General features: G+C 36.7%; 2 protein-coding genes across 2 annotated transcripts; one reads left to right on the top strand and one right to left on the bottom strand.

The window, feature by feature from the left end:
• Positions 1 to 2,872: 2,872 nt before the first annotated feature.
• LOC138833720 (olfactory receptor 4C46-like) lies at positions 2,873 to 3,802 on the bottom strand. Its single transcript, XM_070032016.1, has one exon. The coding sequence runs from the start codon at positions 3,800 to 3,802 to the stop codon at positions 2,873 to 2,875; it is 930 nt and encodes a 309-aa protein (XP_069888117.1).
• Positions 3,803 to 15,450: 11,648 nt separating this feature from the next.
• On the top strand, positions 15,451 to 16,353 carry LOC138833719 (olfactory receptor 4C12-like). The gene has a single exon (XM_070032014.1). The coding sequence runs from the start codon at positions 15,451 to 15,453 to the stop codon at positions 16,351 to 16,353; it is 903 nt and encodes a 300-aa protein (XP_069888115.1).
• Positions 16,354 to 21,529: the final 5,176 nt, after the last annotated feature.

The raw sequence follows: 21,529 nt of genomic DNA, 5'->3' as shown, positions 1-21,529 counted from the left end.
CTGAACAGCTGAGGGACAGTGCCCAGGCCCAGAGTTCAGGCCCCACGACTGACTACATAAATAAATAAATAATTGAATAAATAAATTTTGTTCAGATGGTGATTATAACTGGGCATTAAGGCCTGAAATAAGAACCATTTGTTTCAGTGCAAGTGTTGAAAAAAGAGCTGACATTATAGTGCACACTTAAGGCAGGACAAAAACTAATGTTCCATATAGGCAGAAAATTACCTCTTTCAGGTATTTATTTACTTATATTTATTTATTTTTTCTGCTGAAATTGGCCTAGGCATGTTCCTTAACTTTATTACTCAAGGCTGGTGCTCTACCACTTGAGCCATACACCCCACTTCCAAGAGTTATAATTTATCTAGGCTTTTTGTTACATTCAAGCCTTCAAGTTATTGGATTAAACCTTTCTTGACCAGAAAGATACATCTCTCTGATGTATCTTTACCAGTGCCTCATTTATCTGCAAAATTCTGGTTTAATCCAGAATTTTTTTAGTATTCATGGATCTTCTTTAATATTTATCAATAAATAAAAGATCTTTGGTATAAAGTCCTTTTGTTGACAACTAGCAAATATTTCTTGAACTGCTGTATTTCTCTCTTTTTTTTTCATTTTGTATTTGCCTAGATGTAACACCTGAGATGGGCATTTTAATGCACGTGAGGTGTTGAAAGAAGTTGACTGTGGGAGGGGGAAGAGAGGATATGGCTTCAGATGCATTTTGTTTCATCCCAGTGCCTTGTTTGCTCTACAGTATGTATTGTACTACAGAGCTGGATCAACTTTGAGCCAAGAGGACTAACCCCTTTCCCTCCCATCCCAGTCATTCATTGAGCTTGGACAAAATCCTTCTCATTTTCTCTAGCATAGTGTCCGGAGGACAGGACTGTGCGCTGTGAGTAGTCCAGACTCTGGACACTTGGAGCATGAATGCCACTGACCTGGGGGAACAGATTTGACCTGGATGAAACAGCATCCACTGCACTCTGTATCTGCATTGACAGCACCACAGTTCAGGCTCCTCATTTTGTCCCTTCAATCCATGACCAATGTTGTAGCTTACATTATCATTCTAAACGTCAAATAGAATTGCACCACTTTATAGCTTGAAAATATTTTTGATGTGTCTTCATGTCTGCATGAAGCCTTAAGACCATTATGAGAAGTTTCTTGACTATTCCTGTTCCTCTGTCTCTGACTTCTTGGCTTACTATTTCATTTTATGTTTTCTGCATGTATGGAATCCAATCCTAGAAATGTTTGTGCCTCATTCTCATGTCTATATATTCTATGGGACTCACTAAAGTTCTAGCAAATATCAAGGCACTTGATCAAGGCAAATATCAAGGCACTTGGATTAAAAATGATTAATAAATGACAGATGTAAGGAATGAATAGAAAACATGTTTTTTGAAATTGCAGCTGCCATAGTATATTTTAAATGTATTTTTATTTATTTGTTTTTCTTTTTTAAAAATTTAATTTCCTTGCCAAGGTGATGTACAGAGAGGTTACAGTTGTATACATAAGGTAGTGAATACATCTCTTGTTGAACATTGTTACCCCCTCCCTCATTTTTGTCCCACTTTCCATCCCCTCCAATGTTCCTCCATCCCAAGTTGTAAAATTCATTTCCAACAAGTCTTGTGAGTATTGCTGTTGCATTGGTTTGCCCTTTGTCCTTTGTCTCACCATTTTGTTGTTCCCTTTTCCTTCCCTAATTCAGATAAACACATATACAATACACAGAGTACCAAAATCAAATACTGTGACAACAAGGGAGAAATCATAGAGGAAAAGAAAAACAAAAGAAAAAGAAATAACTTCACATAGTATATCAAAAGCAACAACAACAAAAACTCTACTCTTTCCATATCTTGGAGTTCATTTCAATTAGCATGATTTTATATGGTCATATGTACATAGCTATTAAGCTATTGTGATCCTCTGCTAGGTCTATCCTGGACATTTACTAATTATTACAAATGAGGGAAACCACAGAGCCTATATTTCTTTGGATCTGGCTTACTTCACTTAATATGATTTTTTCCCAGGTCTTTCTATCTGTTTATGAATGGAGCAATTCCATTCTTTCTGATGTAAGCATAGAACTCCACTATATATATATCACAATTTCTTCATCCATTCACCTAATGAGGGTTATCTGGGTTGGTTCCATATCTTAGCTATGGTACATAATCCAAGTAGAATCATGTTTTTGAAAGGTTTTATTAGAGTAAATATTTTTTAAAGTCAACTCTTAATATAAATATTAAGAAATATAAATATAAAAATAAAATAGAGCGATATTAAAAAGGTCATATTCATAAGAAAAGGAACTGTTTCTGAGAGAAAGAAGTTGTTAAGGTGAATTTGTGCTCATAGGCCGAGAATCTGTATCTGACCTTCTTGTCATCACTGCATAGAAAGCTATATAGGAAAATAATGGCCTTGGAAACTGGTCATGTTCTAGCTACTGGCCTGCTAATATCAAAGATCAGGATTTTCCTTGTCACTTTTTCATCTACAAAATGGGATTCATAGCCAAGACGACCTCTTTGAATTGCTATTGAGATTGCAGACTAAACATTAATATATTATTCCTTTGTGTGTTGAGTCCCAAGGTGAGGAGGAAGCTAGTAAAAATGTCTAAATTTTGCTGACATTTTCAAGTATGCAGAATAGCCACGAGTTAGATCTTTCTCTCTTTCCTTAGACCTATTTCTTTTTCTTTCAGAATTGAATCTATAAATCAATTTCATGGTTCAATTTTTCTTTATCCAATGCATATATCTTGCTGACATATAAAGCACCCTTTTGATTCTTGACTCAATTGAACCAGTGTTAACTCCAAGGACATTTACCTATCAGCTGAAGTAATTTTCCTATGACACAATTTCCAAATGGCATTTTTCATCTGAGCATTCCTTAAGGTGTAGATTAAGGGGTTTAACATGGGCGTTATCATGGTATAGAAAACAGCAACAACTTTATCAATGGCCAAAGTAGCTGGAGGTCTCATGTACACAAATATGCAGGGCACAAAGAACAAGATGACTACTGTAATGTGGGAGCCACATGTGGAGAGCGCTTTGTACCTCGCCTCCAAACTGCGGTTCCTCAGGGTGCACAGGATGGCCACATAGGAGGCCAACAGAAGGAGGAAGTTTAACAGACAGATAAAACCACTGTTAGCAGCCACGAAGAGCCCCAAGGTGTGAATATCAGTGCAGACCAGACTGAGCAAAGGGTTCAGATCACACATAAAGTGATCTATAACGTTAGGGCCGCAGAAAGGTAACCAGAAGATGAACAGCAGCTGAATGGTGGCGTGAAGAAACCCTCCCATCCACACCACTCCGATTAGACAGCCACAGACATGCCGGCTCATGATGGTGTTGTAGTGCAGGGGCTTACAGATGGCCACATAGCGGTCATAGGCCATTGCAGACAGCAAGATGATCTCAGCACCTCCAAACAAGTGTTCCCCAAAGATTTGGGACATACATCCACTGAAGAGGATAATTTTCTTTTCATGGAGTGAATCTACAATCAATTTAGGGGTACTGACAGAGGAGTAGCAGGCATCAATAAAGGAGAGATAGGCGAGGAAGTAGTACATAGGGGACCCCAACAAGGGGCTGGAAGTGATGGTGACCACAATGAGCACGTTGCCTACCAGGGAGATGATATAGATGACAAAAAACACAGCAAATACCATGGTTTGCATCTTTGGATTCTCTGTAAGTCCCAGGAGAACAAACTCGGTCACGTTGTTCCTAATCTCCATTATTCCAGGTGATAGATAACTGTATGACCCGGAGAATGATTAATACAAACAGATAATTGTATTACCCAGAGAACGATTAATATAAACATGAATTTATTAAATTTCTCCATTCCAATAAGTTATACATTCTGTATTCTATTGTGCGCTGTGAATTCTTCTTTTTTCTTTTTTGCCTAAACTGCTTCCCAAGTGAAGATTCTAGGTATAGCTATGAGAAACTTTTGTGAATGCAAAAGGCTGGAGACATCCATGTGAGGTGCTTCAGACCCTTTCTTGAGACAGCCTCCCCTAAAAAGACAATACATCCCAAAGCTGAAACAAATACTATCACCCACAAACATCACCACCACCTCCAAAACTCCTGTGCTTCCATTTCCTGGAATTTGTTTTGCTAAATAGTATTTTAAATGTCCAGATGAATTATGCCTTTGGGTTCCTCCTTTAGTCTGACTGTGTGTGAATGCCTAGAGTCCTGTATAAGTTATCATGTCCAGTTGTAGTTTAGATCTAGGTTCCACAGATGAGAGAAAACATGTGCTGTTTGTCTTTCTGAGCTTGGCTTACCTCACTTAACATGATTTGCTTGTACCTGCAAATGATGTAATTTTATTCTTTCTAATGGATAAGTAAAATTCAGTTGGGTGCAGGTACCATATTTTTGAATCCATTCATCTATAGTAAGGTAAGGGGGCTATTTCCTTAACTTCTATTCTGAATAGTGCAGAAATGAACATGGATATTCAAGTGTCTTTACTGTATCCTGAGCTGTAATGTCCTGGGTAGATACCCAGGAGTGGTATGTCTGGGTCAACGGGAAGTTCTATGCTTAGATTTTTTTTTTTTTTTTTTTTAGTTTTTTTTTTTTTTTTTTTTTTTTTTGCTTCTCTGCATTCTTAAGAGGTAGAAAACACTTGGAAGTTATCTGATAATATGTGGGGGTTTTTGTCAGTCATGGGGCTTGAACTCTGGGCCTGGGCCTGGGCCCTGTCCCTCAGCTCTTCAGTTCAAGGCGAGTGCTCTATCACTTGAGCCACGGCACCACTTCCAGTTTTGTGGTGGTTTATTGGAGATGAGTTTTACTGCCCTGCTTGGCTTTGATCCATGATTCTCAGATCTCAGCCTCCTGAGTAGCTAGGATTACAGGCCTAGCTGGAATCTGATAATATGAACAGAAAGATGAAGAGGGTTGAGGAAAGGAAAACTTTGGATATTACTTAAAATTTGTAGGTATGCTTTAACAGGGTAGTCTGATGATCAGTAAGAGAATTAAAAACAGAAAAAGGAAGCCCAGTTAGCAGACTGTTTAGAGAAGAGATGAAGTAAGAGGGTGGGAATTATGTGACGTTATGTGTGTAATAACTTTTTCTGTGGCAGCTGATTATTCTGTAATGGTTAACAATATATACTTTTACACTGTTAATTGCCATGTGAACAGAATGTCACCCAGTTTTCTACATAAATTATTGCATTCAATGTTTATAACAATTTATGTGGTCAATCTGGTTTTGTTCCCACTTTGAAAATGAGTCACAATCTCAGTGATGGCTCTTGCTTGTAATCCTAGCTACTTAGGAAGCTGAGATCTGAGGCTCAATCTTCAAAACCAATCTGGTTGAAAAGTCTGTAAAACTATCTCCACTAAACTACCAAAAAAAAGTTGTCACTCAAGTAATAGAGCACTAGCCTTGAGCAAAAGAAGCTCAGGGACAACACCCTGGCTCTGAGTTCAAGCCCCAGGAGTAGCACCAAAAATATTAAAAAATGATTAGACATAATGACAATAATACTATAGAATATCACCTCATATTTAGTGTGTTATGTTTTTGCAGACACTTCCTGATTTCATCTTCTTAGGATATGGTGCTATTATTTTTATTTCACATATGAAAAACTAGAGACATGAAGTTAAGTATTCTAAGATCAAGTAACTAATGAAGAACAGAGCCAAGATTAAGTTTCATGTTATTCTTATGTATTCCTTTTAATTCAGACTTTAAGCCCATATTCTGTAGTGCTTGACTAGTATATTGCAATAGTAAAATCTTTTATTATGACCAATATAACTACAATTATTTTAATGGTATTATAGAGGAAAATTTGGTTTGCACATTTTATAGCATATATCAGACATATAGACATATAAGAAAATCTTCACATTAAAACAACAACAGTGGTACTACCTTCTATCTTAGCCTCTCTCAACCCACAATTATTTCCCCCTTTTCTAGTATCTCTCCAAAACTCAGGTCCCCAGAATTCTTAATTGCTTAAATCTATGATCCTTAAAGCTTTCAACTGTCACACTATGTGAGTGATGTTTATCCATTGTGCGCCCTAGGTCTGGAAAGGCTCTGATACTGTATTTAAAATGAACTGAAAAGTATTTATTAATATTTAAGGAAATGAATCTTTTGTAAGCATAAATATTAACAGAAAAGCTTACCTTTGCTGTCCTTAGATTATTCTAATGATGTTGGAAACAATCACATCTTCCAACTTCCTCCTCTTGCAGTTAACAATTTTCAATATGAAATATATGTCACATGAAAAACACCCTTCAGATAATTTGATATCAAACCATCAGTTGTTAAGAGAGTATCTTCATAAAACTCATTTAAACCGGAAGACTCAAAATAGTTCCACAGAAAAATCTAAGCTTTTAATTATTGGTGGATTTAGTTGACATGTTACAAAGAAGTGATAGACTGTGAAAAGCTACATTCTCACAGGGCAAAAGGTGGAAAGGGTGGAAAAAACTACATTCAGATGAATCACTCCACTCACGATGGATTTTTATCTGGAGACATGAACAACAAACCTCTTTTCATTTTGCACTACATGGATTTATGTGAGGTTTCCACAAAGACTTAAAAACACAACACCGTGCTTCTCTCCAGGGATTTAATTATCTTTTTTGTTGGAAAAATTTTGTCTTAGCAGTGGATATTCTGGAGAGACATATTGGGGGACTAAAGCATTGTTGAGTAGGGAATTGTATGTTTCTACCCTTGGAATGCATGCTATATGATCTGGCCTTACTGGCACATCTGCTATGTGAATATCAATGTGGCCTAATACCAGTGTCAGAATCTTTGTTCTAATTTCTGTATTGGCTCTTGCAACACAGGGAGCTTCCATTTTCTTATCAGTCTCAAACTTTGCTTGAAATCTACCTCTTGTGAGCTAGAGCAACGAGGATATAACATTAACAGTAGCCATTTTGATGTACTTTTCTCCAAAAAAGTCTTTTTTCATTGATGTAGCCCTGCTTCACTGAGATATATTTGACAAATCAAAACTGTTTATATTTAAAATGTACCAAAGTTTTAAAATATTTTTTTCCTCTTTTTTTTAAAAAAAATTTTATTTACCATACAGAGGAGTTACAATTACATGGCAAGATAATGAGTACATTTATTATCAAGCATTGTTGCTTCCTCCTTTGTTTCCCCTTAGCATTTCCTCTTTTTTTTTTAATTTAATTTAATTTTATTTGAGAACATACTGTACAGAGGGGTTACAATTACATGGACAGGATAATGCATACATTTCTTACCAAGCATTGCAGCCTCCTCCTTTGTTTACCCTTCACCTCCCTTCCCAGCCTCCCCCTTCCCAGTTTTAAAATATTTTTATATGCATACTATACAATAGTCACTTCAAGGAAATTTAACATGTTAGTTACTTTACATGTTTATCATTATTTTTGATAATGAGAAGCTTAGAACTAGCAAATTTCAAATGTACAATATAGAATTGTTAAGTATAGCTACTTCATTTCACATTCAATATTTAAAAGCCATTTCTCTTAAACCAGTGAAACTTAGTACTTTTTGTTTTTTGGTAGGTCATGGGCTTGAACTCAGAGCCTGGACACTGTCCTTGAGTGCCTTTTTTTTTTTTTTTGCTCAAGGCTAATATTCTACCACTTTGAGCCATAGCACCACTTCTGGTTTTCTGGTGTTTAATTGGAAATAAGAGTTTCACAGACTTTCCTGCTCAAGCTGGCTTTGAACTGCAATCCTCAGAACTCAGCCTCCTGAGTAGCTAGTATTACAGGCATGAGTCACTGGCATCTGGCAATCAGTTCATCTTTAACAACATCTCTCCTTTCCTCTTATATTCTCTACTGTATGAGTTTGTTTATTTTCCATTTTTTTACCCATAGGCAAGATCATAAAATATTTGTCTTTCTGACTGACTTCTTTCACTTAGTATAATATCCACCAGTATTGTCTCAAATGGAAGAAAATCCTTTTAAAGATTCAATGGTACTTGATTAATTATGATTATATGGAATCTCTCCCCATAAGAGATCTATTTTCTTTTCTTTTTTCTTCTTTTTAAAAAAATTGCTATTGTAAAGGTGACACACAGAGGTGTTACAGTTACATAATCAGGTGATGAGTACCTTCTTTTTTTTCACCTCTTCCCTCCTTTGCTTTTAGTTTTCCCCTCCTGAACATCTCCTTTCCCCCAAGTTGTATAGTTCACATTCAACATTGTACACAGACCTATTTTCTTAATTTATTCTTCCATTGATGGATGATTAGATTGCTTCTACATCTTGTTTAGTATAAATAATGCTGTAAGAAATATGGGATTAGGAGTATCTCTGTAAGGCAAGTGATTTGCTTACCTTTGCAATATTCACTCAAAGTTGAATTGCTGGATTATAAAGTCCTCATAGTTTTAAAAGGGTGAACCAATGCAACAGTGATACTCACAAGATAATATGTTGGAAATGAACTTTACAACTTAGGGAGGGATTGATGGGGGGAGGAAAAGAGGGAGAAAAACGAGGGAGGGGGTAACATTATTCAATAAGAAATGTACTCACTATCTTACATATGTAACTGTAACCCCTCTGTACATCACCTTGACAATGAAATTAACTTTAAAAAAAGGGGGTAAAAAGCAAGTTGAAATCTGATTGGAATAGATCCTGAAGCTTCCTATTTTTTAAAATTTGTTTTTTATTTTATTTTATTTTATTTTTTGTCGGTTGCAGGGCTTGACCTCTGGGCCTGGGCTCTATCCCTCAGCTCTTCAGCTCAAGGATAGCACTCTACCAGTTGACTATGCATAGTACCACTTCTGGGTTTCTGATGGTTTCTTGAAGATACGAGTCTCATGGACTTTCTTGCCTGGCTGGCTTTGAACTGTGATTCTCAGATTCTCAGATACTCAGCCTCCTGAGTAGCTAGGATTATAGGCGTAAGCTACCAGCACCTGGCTAGCTTCTTATTTTTGACCCTCCATACTTGTTGTTTTTTTATTTTTATTTTCCTCTTCTTATGGACTGAGGCAGAGTGAATTACAAGTTAATCTTGTTGGAAAACTGATAAGCAAAATAATATAATGATATAATCAAAAAAATAAAAAATAAAAAGTAAAGCAAATATTTTTGGAGAAAGTTAAATATATTTTCCTGAGGAATGTTTATTCTTACATCAACTCAAATTCTTACATCCACTAGCGGCATGTAATAATTCCTTTTTCTCTACATCTTTACCATCATTTTCCTCCTTTTTCTTGCAGATACAACTAGCTTTATAGGTGTAAGGTGAGGTTTCATGAGAGTTTGATAATTATTTCTATGATGATTCTCTTAAGCTCTTTTACATAGAACAGACATTTTCATAACTTCCTTTGTGAAGTATCTACTATCATTCTTTGCCAATTTTTAATTGCTTAGATTTTTATTATTGATTTGATAACATAAATGAATTCCTTTTAACCATTTGTACTATCTTTAGGTGGTTGTACAAAGGAGTTGCCATTTAACAAAGCATTTTATGAATGCAATATGTCTTGATCAGTGTCATCTCTTTCAATATTCTCATCCATCTCTCCTCTACTTACCTCTCCCTCACTCTTATTAATTTTATAGCATGTACATTGGATTCTTTTTCCTCTCTTCTCTTCATTTGCCTACTTTTCCCCTTGACTGAACCCCACACCTTTTGTGTACCCCACTTCCTAGTGTTTTATTCTTCAGAACTTTGATGTTGCTTTTCTAAGTAATTACAGTATTTGAGCTCTCCTTTGAATCTACTGTGTTTCTGCTGATACTTCTGTGCACATTCGTATACCATCCAATGTATTTACTTATGAGTTTGTAAACTTTTTGTCTTTTCCTAGGGCTTGAATTCAGGGCCTGGGTGATGTCCCTCAAAGTTTTTGCTCAAGGCTGTGTCTCTGCCACTTGAGCCAAGGCTAACATTCTACCAATTGAGCCAGAGCTCTACTTCTGGATATTTTTGGTGATTAATTGGAGATAGGAATCTCACAGATTTTCCTGCCCAGACTGGGTTTGAACAGCAGTTCTCAGTTCTCAGCTTCCTGATTAGCTAGGATTACAGTAAAATGCTTTAGCCTGATTCTTTTTTAAAACTTTTTTTTAACCTTCATCAGATATCTATTTTGCAAATATTTGCTCACATTCCACAGGTTGAGTCATTTGGTTCCCTTCTGAGCACACAATTATTAGGTAATCTGTTTTCACTTTGGTTATTTGTGCTTTTGGCGCCCATATCTCAGTATCATTGTTGGTACATATGTTGGAAGCATTTTTTTAAGTTTTCTTCCAGTAGTTTTATAGCTTTGAGCCTGATATTTATGTATTTAATCCATTTTGAGTTGATTTTTTGTGTTTAGGGGTGGCTTTGTGCCTTAGTCTTCTCATTTGAGAAATGGAAATAATAGCATCCATTACAAAAGGTATACCATGTAATATATTTAAAATTTTTATTTTCTTTAGGTAGTGTACAAAGGAGTTGCCATTCAACAGAACAGTTTCTGAATACTGTGCTTCTTGATCCATGTCACCTCTTTTCAACATTTTCACCCACCCCCTCCACTCCATCCCTTCCCTCACTTTTCTTAATTTTTAAGTTATATATTGATTATTTTTTTGCCATTTAACAAAGTAATTCAGATATACATTGCATCTTGAGCCAGGCCATCTCTTCAACATCTTCACCCCCTCTTCTGCCCACCCCTTCCCTTATTTTTTCTCAGTTCTGTGGCATGCACAGTGCCTTTTTGCCTCCATTCTATTCATTCCCCCATCCATCCTTCTACCCCTCTCCTCTGGATTCCACCTCCTCACGTATCCCATCCATATCCTAATACTCCTTTTATTGAGCTTTGGCTTAGTCTGTTTAAAGAATTATACTGTTTGTGGACTCCATTATTTCTATTACATTTCAGTTAATTCATTTATAATTGTTTGGATGCCACCCAGTGTGTGTAATGTGTTTAATAGAGAGCATATAGTTACTATCATGGCTAATGCTATACAACATTAGTTAAGAAAAGAGATAAAAAATTCTAAATATAGCTGAAAGAGATCGCAGCTCTTTAGCCGAATCCTCCATCTAAATGGTTATTCAGAGTAGAGGGACTGGAGGGGGTGGGCTGATTGTTTGGTTGACATGTTGGCCAAGGCTTCTAAAATTAATTGCCAGTTCCTTGAGGAAATTACAGGGAGGAGAGTTACCCATCATATAAAATGTGTGTATTCAAACCACGAGAGCTGAAGAAACTGAGAAGGTGATGCCATGAGGACTTCTGGACCAGAGCTCATCTCAAAGGCCGTGCCTCCCCCAGATACATTCTGAAGCCAAGACTTGGAATTCTGAGAGAAAGGAGCCTGACTTCCAAGAACCAAAATATGTGGCACACCATTAGGCGTTGACACTCTAAAGCAAAAACTTGGAAGAGATTGGAGATTTTTTTCATCGAGGTGGTCTTTTATTAACTGCTGACACTTTTTGAGCAATTTCTTTTTTATCTTTAAAAAATGATAGCTTATTGACTGTTTTTTAATCTTTCAGAAAGAATGGCTTACTTCTCATAACTAGGCATAAAACTATATAAACATTAAGATGTCTATGGCAAGGAAATGGGCCAGTGCTACCCAAGTCCTCTCACTCTGTTCAAAATCCAAATTCTATTAAAATGCAAAATTAATGTATCACTATCTGGACTAATGTATTGCTGAAAATGTCCAGGCCACAGTGAGAATGCTGATGCATGCATTGGTAAGTTGAAGAATATAAGCATTGGTAAGTTGAAGAACTAAAACCTACTTAATTTTTTTTATTGTTAAGGTGATGTACAGCGGGGTTACAGTTATGTAAGTAAGGTAATAAGTACATTTCTTGGAAACTTGCTACCCCTTCCCTCATTTTTCTCCTACTTTCCCTCCTCCCCACAACCTGTATACATCATTTCTAACATACTGTCTTGTGTATGTTGCTTTTGCATTGGTTCTCCATTTGTCCTTTGTCTCCACCATTCTGTTATCTCCCTTATTTTCCTTAATTCAAATAAACATATATACAGTATGAGGGCACCAAAATCAAATACAGTGACAACAGGGGATAAACCATAAGGGGAAGAGTATACAAAGGAAACAAAAAAATCACATAGTACATTAAAAACAACAACAGCAAAGAAAAACCTCTTGTATCCATGACTTAGAGTTCATTTTACTTAGTGTCATCTTATATGGTCATTTGCACATAGCTATTGGGCTATTCTGCTCAACTTCTAAGATTGTCCTAGATGTATACTAATTATTGCAAATAAGGGAAACCATAGGAATCTATGTTTCTTTGGGTCTAGTTTACTTCACTTGATATGTTTTTGTATTTTCTTCTATTTAATCTTCCTTCAGGTTTTTGTGTCTGGAAGTACTATTTTTTAATAGGAAATTAATGTTACTCTAATTGTACAACATTGTGCTGAAGCAAATTCTGATAATATCTATTTTAAGTGTTGTTGAATCTCTAACCAACTAAGGACAGGTCAGGCATTCAATATGCATCTGCAAAAATGATCCCCTTTTTCCTTACCTTTTCTTCGTGGAAGAATAATCTATGAAATGTATTTGCTAGTATTTTTCTTTGATGTTAATCCTGAGAGCCATGACTAACAAGTGAGTTGGATAAAAACTCACTTAAGAGCAAGTCATTCTTCAGTGACTCTACAGCTTTTCTCATTCCTTTTTCTTCTCTAGTCATTTCCTTTTCTTTCTTGGTTTTAGTCTTTTTCTTGTTAGTTTCTTGTTGGTTCTGTATGGTTCTAACAAATAAATGAATGAAATGAATAGACAAAAAATTCTCACAAAACAAAAATACCAAATAAGCAGTAATTAAACTTTTCTTTAAGTTAAGCATGCTTTTGTTTTTTTAATCTTATGGTTTTAATTTCATTTTATTTTAATTTTTTTCACATTTCTGCATTTAAAATAGTATAAATTAGTTGTACAAGGGGTTTCATTGGGATATTTCTATAAAATGTACTAATTCATCCCTCCTACTACTCTTTATTTATTTATATTTTTGCTGCTGGTCCTGGGGTTTGAATTCAGGGCCTGGGCTCTGCCTCTAAGCTTTTGTGCTCAAAGCTAATAATGCTCTGCCATTGGAGCCACACCTCCACTTCTAGGATGGTTAATTGAAGATGAGAATCTTATGGACTTCCTGCAATGGCTGGTTTTGAACCACGATCTTCAGACCTGAGCCTCCTGAGTAGCTCCCATTACAAGGATGCATCACCAGTGCCTAGTTTTACTTCTTTTTATATCCCTCTCTCCTATACTCTTTTAAACAGTGGTTAGTGGGTTTCACATATCTATCTATCTATCTATCTATCTATCTATCTATCTATTTATCTATCTATCTATCTATCTATCTATCACCTATCTATTATCTCCTCATTTATCTTCATCATGACCTTCCACATCTATCATCTATCTTTTATATATTTGATATACTTTGATCATATTTACCCACCTTCCCCCTTTCCTCCTCTTTTCTGTTTTCTGGTTCTCCTAAATCTCTCTTTTTAAAACATTTTCCTGTGAGATACTTAGAATTGATCCCAGGGCCTCACACATGCTAGGTAATATACATAAAACTATATATATATATATATATATATATATATATATATATATATATATATATATATATAAACAGTGTTTAGAATTGGGATTATTTTGGACACTGGTCTATTTATCTTTCTTTGTTGTTTTATTTATTTTTTAGATTTTCTTTTTTCCAATTTCTTCATTGTTTTAGCTTTCTTTTGTTTATTTGGAGACAGAGTTTCCCCGTATACCCCAAGATGGTTTTAAACTTTTTACTGAAGCCTAGGCTGGCTTCAGCTAGTGATCTTCTTGCTCCTGACTTCCAAGTGCTGGAATTACAGCCGCGTGCCCTCCCTTGCTGTTCTCTAACACCTCTCTTCCTTTCTTTCTCTTTTAACTAGTTTTTAAACCTTCTTTCCTTAGCTATATGAATGTTTACCTTTGGCCCAGCACTATGGATATAAAAATAAAGAGAAGTACAATGATAATAAAACAAGTGTTTTGTTTTTAAGCATCTTGAGCAGGTGATGAGCAGGAGGCTATGTGGCAGATTCTACCACAGTCACTGAGAGTGGAGGGATGCAGTAGTAGCATCTGAGTGCTGAGGATGCCAAAGTAGGACCAAGGATGAAAGAAGGAGAGAATCTGTAGGTCCTTGACTCTTTTTGAATGGTGCAAAAATTGGAAGAAAAAATAGGACCTTTCTCTGGTATTTCTATCTACCGTCAGGTAAAATACATGCATCATTTTTTACCTATATGTGTTGTATATATGGCCACAGCATGGATTGACTTTGTAACTTGATGTGTGGTATCCTGTTTTTTGTGCTTTGAATATTTTTATGATCTCTAAGTCCTTGTACAAAGGAGTTGTCATTCACCAAAGCAGTTTATGAATAGAATGAATCTTAGTCCATGTCAACCACTTCAACATTCTCACCTACTCCTCCAATCTGCTCCTTATTACTTAATTTAAATTTAGGTTATATATTGAATTTTCTTTTTGCAATTTAACAAAGAAGTTTATGTGTACAACTGTGTCATCACGTCAACATCTTCGCCCCTCTTTGGCCCACCCCTTCCCTTATATTTCTCAGTTCTGTGGTATGTACAATGAATTCTTGCCTGCATTCTCCCCCATTCTGTCCTACATTCTTCTCCTCTTCTCCCCTTGGTCACATCCTCTCTCTGGCAAGTACCCATTTCCTGGTATTTATTTGGTTGGGTTTTAAACTTTGTCTTTTTGAAGAATTATACCATTTGTGTTCTGACTTAAAAATTTACTCACTTTTTTACTGTACAAAATTGAAAACAAATAATAAAATTATAAGAAATAATATATGCACACCTTCACTGTGACCTATGGAATGTAAAGTATAAAATGCTGACAGCTGGACTTTCTTTTTCTTCTTCTAAAACTAGAGAAAAAATCAAAGTATGTAATCCTAGCTACTCAGGAGGCTGAGATCTGAAGATTCTAGTTTCAAGCCAGCCTGGGCAGGAAAGCCCATGTGGCAGTCCATCATGCAACCAGCAAAAATCTGGAAGTCAAGTTGTGGCTTAAGTGGTACAGTGCTATCCTTGAGTACACAGGTTCAGGGACAGCACCCAGACCCTGAGTTCAAGTCCCAGGACTGGCTCAAAGAAAACAGGAGAGCAGCCATGGGTGCATTTATTCAGTAAATGAACTTCTTATTACTGACGATGAGTATGGCTTTTTGTTTTGGGGATGATCATTTGTCTCATCAACTTAATAGACGGTGAAGATGAATAATGTCACTGAGTTCATCCTTCTGGGTTTGACCCCAAATATGAAACTTCAGAAACTCTCGTTTTGTGTGTTTTTAATGGTCTACATGGCCACCCTGGCAGGCAACCTGCTCATCATGGTTACCATCAGCACTAGCAGGGCCCTGGCCTCCCCCATGTACTTCTTCCTTTTTTACTTGTCCCTTTTAGATGGTTGCTGTTCATCATCCATGACTCCCAAAATGCTAGCAGACTCTCTTTCTGTGAGAAAAACGATTTCTTTTGGTAGCTGCATGACGCAAGTCTTTGCCGAGCATCTTTTTGGTGCTGCCGAGATCATCCTTCTCACAGTCATGGCCTACGATCGCTATGTAGCCATTTGTAAACCCCTACACTATACAAGCATCATGAACCGACAGGTGTGTAGCCTCCTTGTGGGAGTGGCGTGGGCTGGGGGTTTTATCCATGCAACCATTCAGATCCTCTTCACAGTCTGGCTGCCCTTCTGTGGACCCAATGTCATAGACCACTTCATGTGTGACTTGAACCCTTTGTTGGAACTTGTGTGCATGGACACGCATACTCTTGGACTCTTCGTTGCTGCGAACAGTGGATTCATCTGCCTGCTGAACTTTCTTCTCTTGATGATATCTTATATGGTCATCTTAGGCACTCTGAGATCTCACAGTTCTGAGGGCAGGCGCAAAGCTCTCTCCACCTGTGTGTCTCACATCACTGTGGTCGTCTTATTCTTTGTACCCTGCATATTTGTGTATCTGCGCCCAGTTACCACATTCTCTATTGATAAAGCTGTGGCTGTGTTTTATACTATGATAACACCTATGCTAAATCCTCTAATCTACACCCTCAGGAACACAGAGGTGAAAAATGCAATGAAGCAACTCTGGGTGAAAAGTTGACTTCAGAGTACCAACTGTAAAAACGATGTCAGAGTATGAACTGTCAGGATCAGTTTGGATATTTGGTGAAGTGTACATTCTTGGACATAACTAGAAGTCTCATGCATAGGAATGTTGTTGAATAGATGTATCTATACTTAGATAAATGATCCACATACGTGTAAGCAGTTTATCTATGCACATATTTTAAGCAACAATAGATTATACTTGCATTTCTACTATATTAATGGATCATTAACTTATTAAGTCATGTCCTGGGAAATCTTTTCCACAGAATCATGAACACAATTCTTCATAGATCGATCGTGCAATGCACACTCACTGTCTTTAAAAACTGCACAAAAAAGTTTTTAGGTATTCTGGGAAAATACAAATGTCCTGACTATTTATTCTTCCTGCTCTCTGTTCTTTTGACTCTTTTTCAGATATACCAATTTTTAAGGTGAATTATTCAGAATCTATCTTCTCCATCCTATACCAATTTTTCAAAATTTCACTCTGAGGATTCTGAAAGTTCCTCATGGCCTCTTAGTATAATATACGCGTATATTTTTATAAGTCATAAACCTTTTAAAAGGACAGAAATATGACACTGGTGAAGAAAAGAAGAGGCAACAAAAGCCATGGAATTTATTATGTACCACTGAGTGGCAAGCAGTTTGTTCTATAGTTTTTATACAATGCCACATCCAAGGCTTAGTTAAAATAATGTGATGAAGTGTACATTAATTTTTCACAGTACATATGAACAAAGATTAAGATTTTGAGAGAGCATAAAATCCACATAATGTTATATAAACTAGTTGAATAGAACCCAAGTCTACTCTAATTAACCTCATAGTATCTTCTTCTGTTATTCAAAGCTCATAGCATGATGTCCACAGGAGAAAAAATGACCTTGAAAATCAGTTGATAACATTCATTATATGAGAAGATATCTTTTTCATTTATGGAGACAAAGGTCCTGATCTAGACATAGCCAGAATTTTGTTATTTCTAGAAAGTACATGAGGCAAAAACCTGCCCCAACTGGAAGTTGAGTCAGTACCAACCAATATCTTTGCATCTACAAAACACTTTTTCCCTATGTTGAAAATGAACTATACAACTTGTGGGGGAGGGGATTTGGGAGGGAAAAACTGGGAGAACATGAGGGAAGGGGTGACACTGTTCAAAACAAAATGTATTCATTACTTGTCTTAGGTAACTCTAACCCTTCTGTACATCACCTTTACAATAAAAATAAACAAAACACCTTTTGCCAACATTGAGTCTCATAGAAGTTGAGATGAGATTGGTGGTTACCAGTGGCCAGGAAGAATGCAAGGGAGTGGTGGGAAAAGATTGGTCAGTGGATTGTAAGTCATGCTAGCTAAGAATAAGTTCTAGTTTGTCTATCAGGTGACTGTACATGGCAATGCACTGTACTTTTCAAAATGCTAGAAGGAAGGATATTGAAAACTCTCCAGAAAAAATGAGAAATATTGGTGAAGTAAATACATTTAAATCAATCAAGCATTCTGCAATGTATATGTGTCACAATCTGCAGTGAGTGGGGACGAGACAATAATGGACACAGACTGTCAAATGGAGGTTTGGGGAACCAGGAACCTGAAATTTTCTGCCAGCCTCAGGTGTCCCGAGTCCATTTTACAAGGTATTGATTGAGGAGGGTACAGGTGCAGATGCAGCAAACGAAGCCACAAGTTCCTCAAAGTCACAAGCACCAATCATGTGGTACAATTTTACTCACATGATAAATAACTTTTTTTTTCTCTTAAGAAGCAGGTGTAAGCAGTAAAATGACTTTGGTTAACATAGATTTTTGTCTCTCCCCAAGTTCCCAGAAGTTTGATGTGGAGATAGCTTACATCTGGGATGGAAATCTGAATTCAAGGCAGGACAGATAGACTTTTTTGGGAAACTCTCAGCATTCTGAGATATCATGTTGGGAGGAGGCATCCCATTCTCCCAAACCTTTTGGAGATCACAGCTTGACTTTTGGGGGGCTCTCACAATATACATCAATATATACATATTGATGTGACTGATGTCCTGGTATCTTTGTATATGTATTTTTTTCTTAAAAATTGATGTGAAATCCCAGTGAATGTAATTAAGCAAGGATTAGTCTTGGGAAGTTTCCAGGGGCAAGAGTCCATGATTAATATGGTTACAGGGTATAAAATATTCAGTGATTGTTGCCCTTGTCAGGTAGCAGATACTGTTCTGTTTGTAAGTGATATAACAATTTCAGAAGGTGCTTTATTAGTCTTTAGGGATCATATAAAAAGTCACAAGAATGACCTTTCTGAATGTCAAGGACAAGTACTTGGAAATATCTACAGGAGAGGTGATGGTTTAAGTAGTCAGATGGTAAACTCACTTGAAGCTGCTAGAAAAGAAGTTATGAAAAAAACATTTCTTGTGAAAAGGCTAGTTGCTATCTCCTTATATGGACACAGGGTTCGTTTGCTTTTTTGACAAATTTTCAGAGTATAAAAGTATTGCTTTTCCCGGGTACCATATAATTCTTTTCAATTTGCTGTATCGTGAAGGGGGTGGCCTTCTGAAGTATTTAAGAGTTGCCTGAGAAAATATTCTGACATAGCAATATGACTATGTCAAATTTATCTCAAAGGTATAATGACAATTGTATGCCTTCTGTGTGAATATTAAATGGAAGAGAGAGCTCCAGCTCTTCAAGAGAAAGGTGAAAAGTTTCTCACACACTGACAAGCTCCCAAAGGTAAGATCTCAATAATGGATAGTACAAACTAGGTTTTGCAATGGGATGAATTTTTTATTATTTCGGAAATTATGTTCACTGACTTTATAAGAGTTAATATGTAAAAAAAAATCCCCATTCTGCAAGCAGAAAGTTGGTCATGTTTTATATAACACATATCATCATAAAGATATTTTAATAAATGAAAGGAGACTAAGTTAGCAGCCATGTTAAAGAGTTGTACTTCTATCTGAAAAAGCTGATGACTCCTGGTGAAAAGAAAATTCCTCAGTTGGTACAAAGAATTTTGTCCTTAGCAAGGTTCCAATGGCTCATGACTATAATTCTAGCTATTCAGGAAGCTGAGGTTGGAGGATCATGGGTTCAAAGCCAGCCTGCCAGGAAAGAATGTGAGACTCTTATCTCCAATTAACCACAAAATTCCAGAAGTGGAGCTGAGGATCAAGTGGTATAATGCTAGCCTTGAGCACAAAAAGCTCAGAAACAGAGCCCAGGCCCAGAGTTCAAGCCCCAGGACCCTCAAAAAAATTTGTCCTTGGATGACATGACTTCAATTATAGTTCCTATGCTTTTTTTGTTGGAGGGCAAAATGCAAATACATAGACAAGGGAGAAGAAAGATATGGGATGTGATGAGGTATAGTGACATAGTCATATTTACAGTATATTATGAAAAATCAACAAGACTTACTAAACATATGAGTAAATAACACTAGAGGAAAGATGGAGCGAAAAATACTGTACTAAAATAAATACTAGGAAGCTGAAGCATGTATTGTCAGACAGTGTAAAGTCAAGGGGAGAGGGACAGATGAACCAAGAGAGAAAGAGTAGGTAAATACAGTCACAATAGCCAATGTACATATGTCCAAGTGGAGCAAGGTAACTTGAGGACATGGATGTAGCTGGGAAAGATACAGGCAGAATGATGAAAAAGGTGACATTAATCCAGATGCATTGTACTCATAAACTGACATGTTAACTGATGCCCCTTTGCATAACTCTTCCATACAATTTAAAAAAAGAAAACCACTGCAATAATTTGCCTTGAATTATACTATGGAAAGAAGTACTATTTCATTAAATGGAGAAAACATTGAAGGAACAGAATTGTTAAAAATTAAATATTTACTTTTTTATTATGTACATACATACATTATCTTTAAGTAGGTATACAAAGGAGTTGCCAATCTGCAGAGCAGTCTCTAAGTAAAATGCATCTCCATCAATATCACCCCCTTCAACTTTTGAAAATACTCAATAAATATTTGATTGAGGATAGAACAGATACTAGTTTGACATTTAGGAGAGAAGTTAGAGATAGAGCTCAATCTGCCTAGACAGTTCAAAGCTGAGTTCAAACTCTAGCCATTCAGCAAAACAAAACATAAACAAAACCCTGGAGGAGAAACAATGGTGGAGACACAATTTGTGAGTGATTGGAGTTTGTATAGGCCAGAGAAGTGAGGCAGATCCTCGGGAGGACAGTTAAAGGAGGTTGTAGAGACTGTTGGATATCTGAGACAGATACTTCTTGCTCATGCCTCGTGTCATGTGAAAGAAGTGTAGTTGGGCCTGAACTCTGGGCCTGGGCGCTGTCCCTCAGTTCTTCAGCTCAAGGATAGTGCTCTACCACTTGAGCCTCAGTGCCACTTCTGGCCTTTTCTGCTTATGTGATGCTGAGGAATTGAACCCAGGGCTTCATGCATGCTAGGCAAGCGCTCTACCACTGAGCCACCTTCCCAGCCCCAGAAGTGTAGTTTTATTTTCCTTCTTTCCACGCTACTTCCAAAATTTATATGCTAACCTCCAGGACCTCAGGATGTGACTCTATTTGTGGACAGCGTCTTTGTAGATGTAATGAAGTTAAAATAAAGTCATAAGGGTGACCCCAATCTAGTATGATTGATGTTCTTATTAGGTGGGAAATTTGTGTTCAAGGATAATGCCACATGATCACTCAGTCGGCCATAAATAAAGGGGCCAGGTTTGGACCTGCTCCTTCCTTCATAATCTTTTGAAGGACTCAGTATTATCTCTACCATGATCTTGAATATCTAACATGTAAAAGTTTGAGACAATATATTTCTGTTTTCCAAACTACTTAGTTTCTTCTACTTTACAATTAGAGGCCCTAGCAAAAGAATGTAGCTTTGGTACTTGAAAGTCTGAGTTCTGCTGTTAATGCATGGCAAGATAGAAGTAGCTCAGATATTCAGAACTGAGTAGCTGCTGGAAGTTCTGGGATTCATGGTAGAAAGAATCTAACACCTTCAAAGAGGATGTATGAAAGAATTCTGGTGAGGGCTTAGGAAAGAGTTACAGAAAAAAAACATCTATTGTCTTAGAGAATTCACATGCAGACATCATCATCATCATCCTGAAAAGAATGTTTCTAGATATGAATAGTGTGGCTGAGGTCTCCAAT

The sequence above is a fragment of the Dipodomys merriami genome, unplaced genomic scaffold, assembly GCF_024711535.1.
Source record: "Dipodomys merriami isolate MVZ:Mamm:240054 unplaced genomic scaffold, mDipMer1.0.p SCAF_21, whole genome shotgun sequence".
NCBI lineage: Eukaryota > Metazoa > Chordata > Mammalia > Rodentia > Heteromyidae > Dipodomys > Dipodomys merriami.
This window is presented reverse-complemented; position numbering and strand designations above follow the sequence as displayed.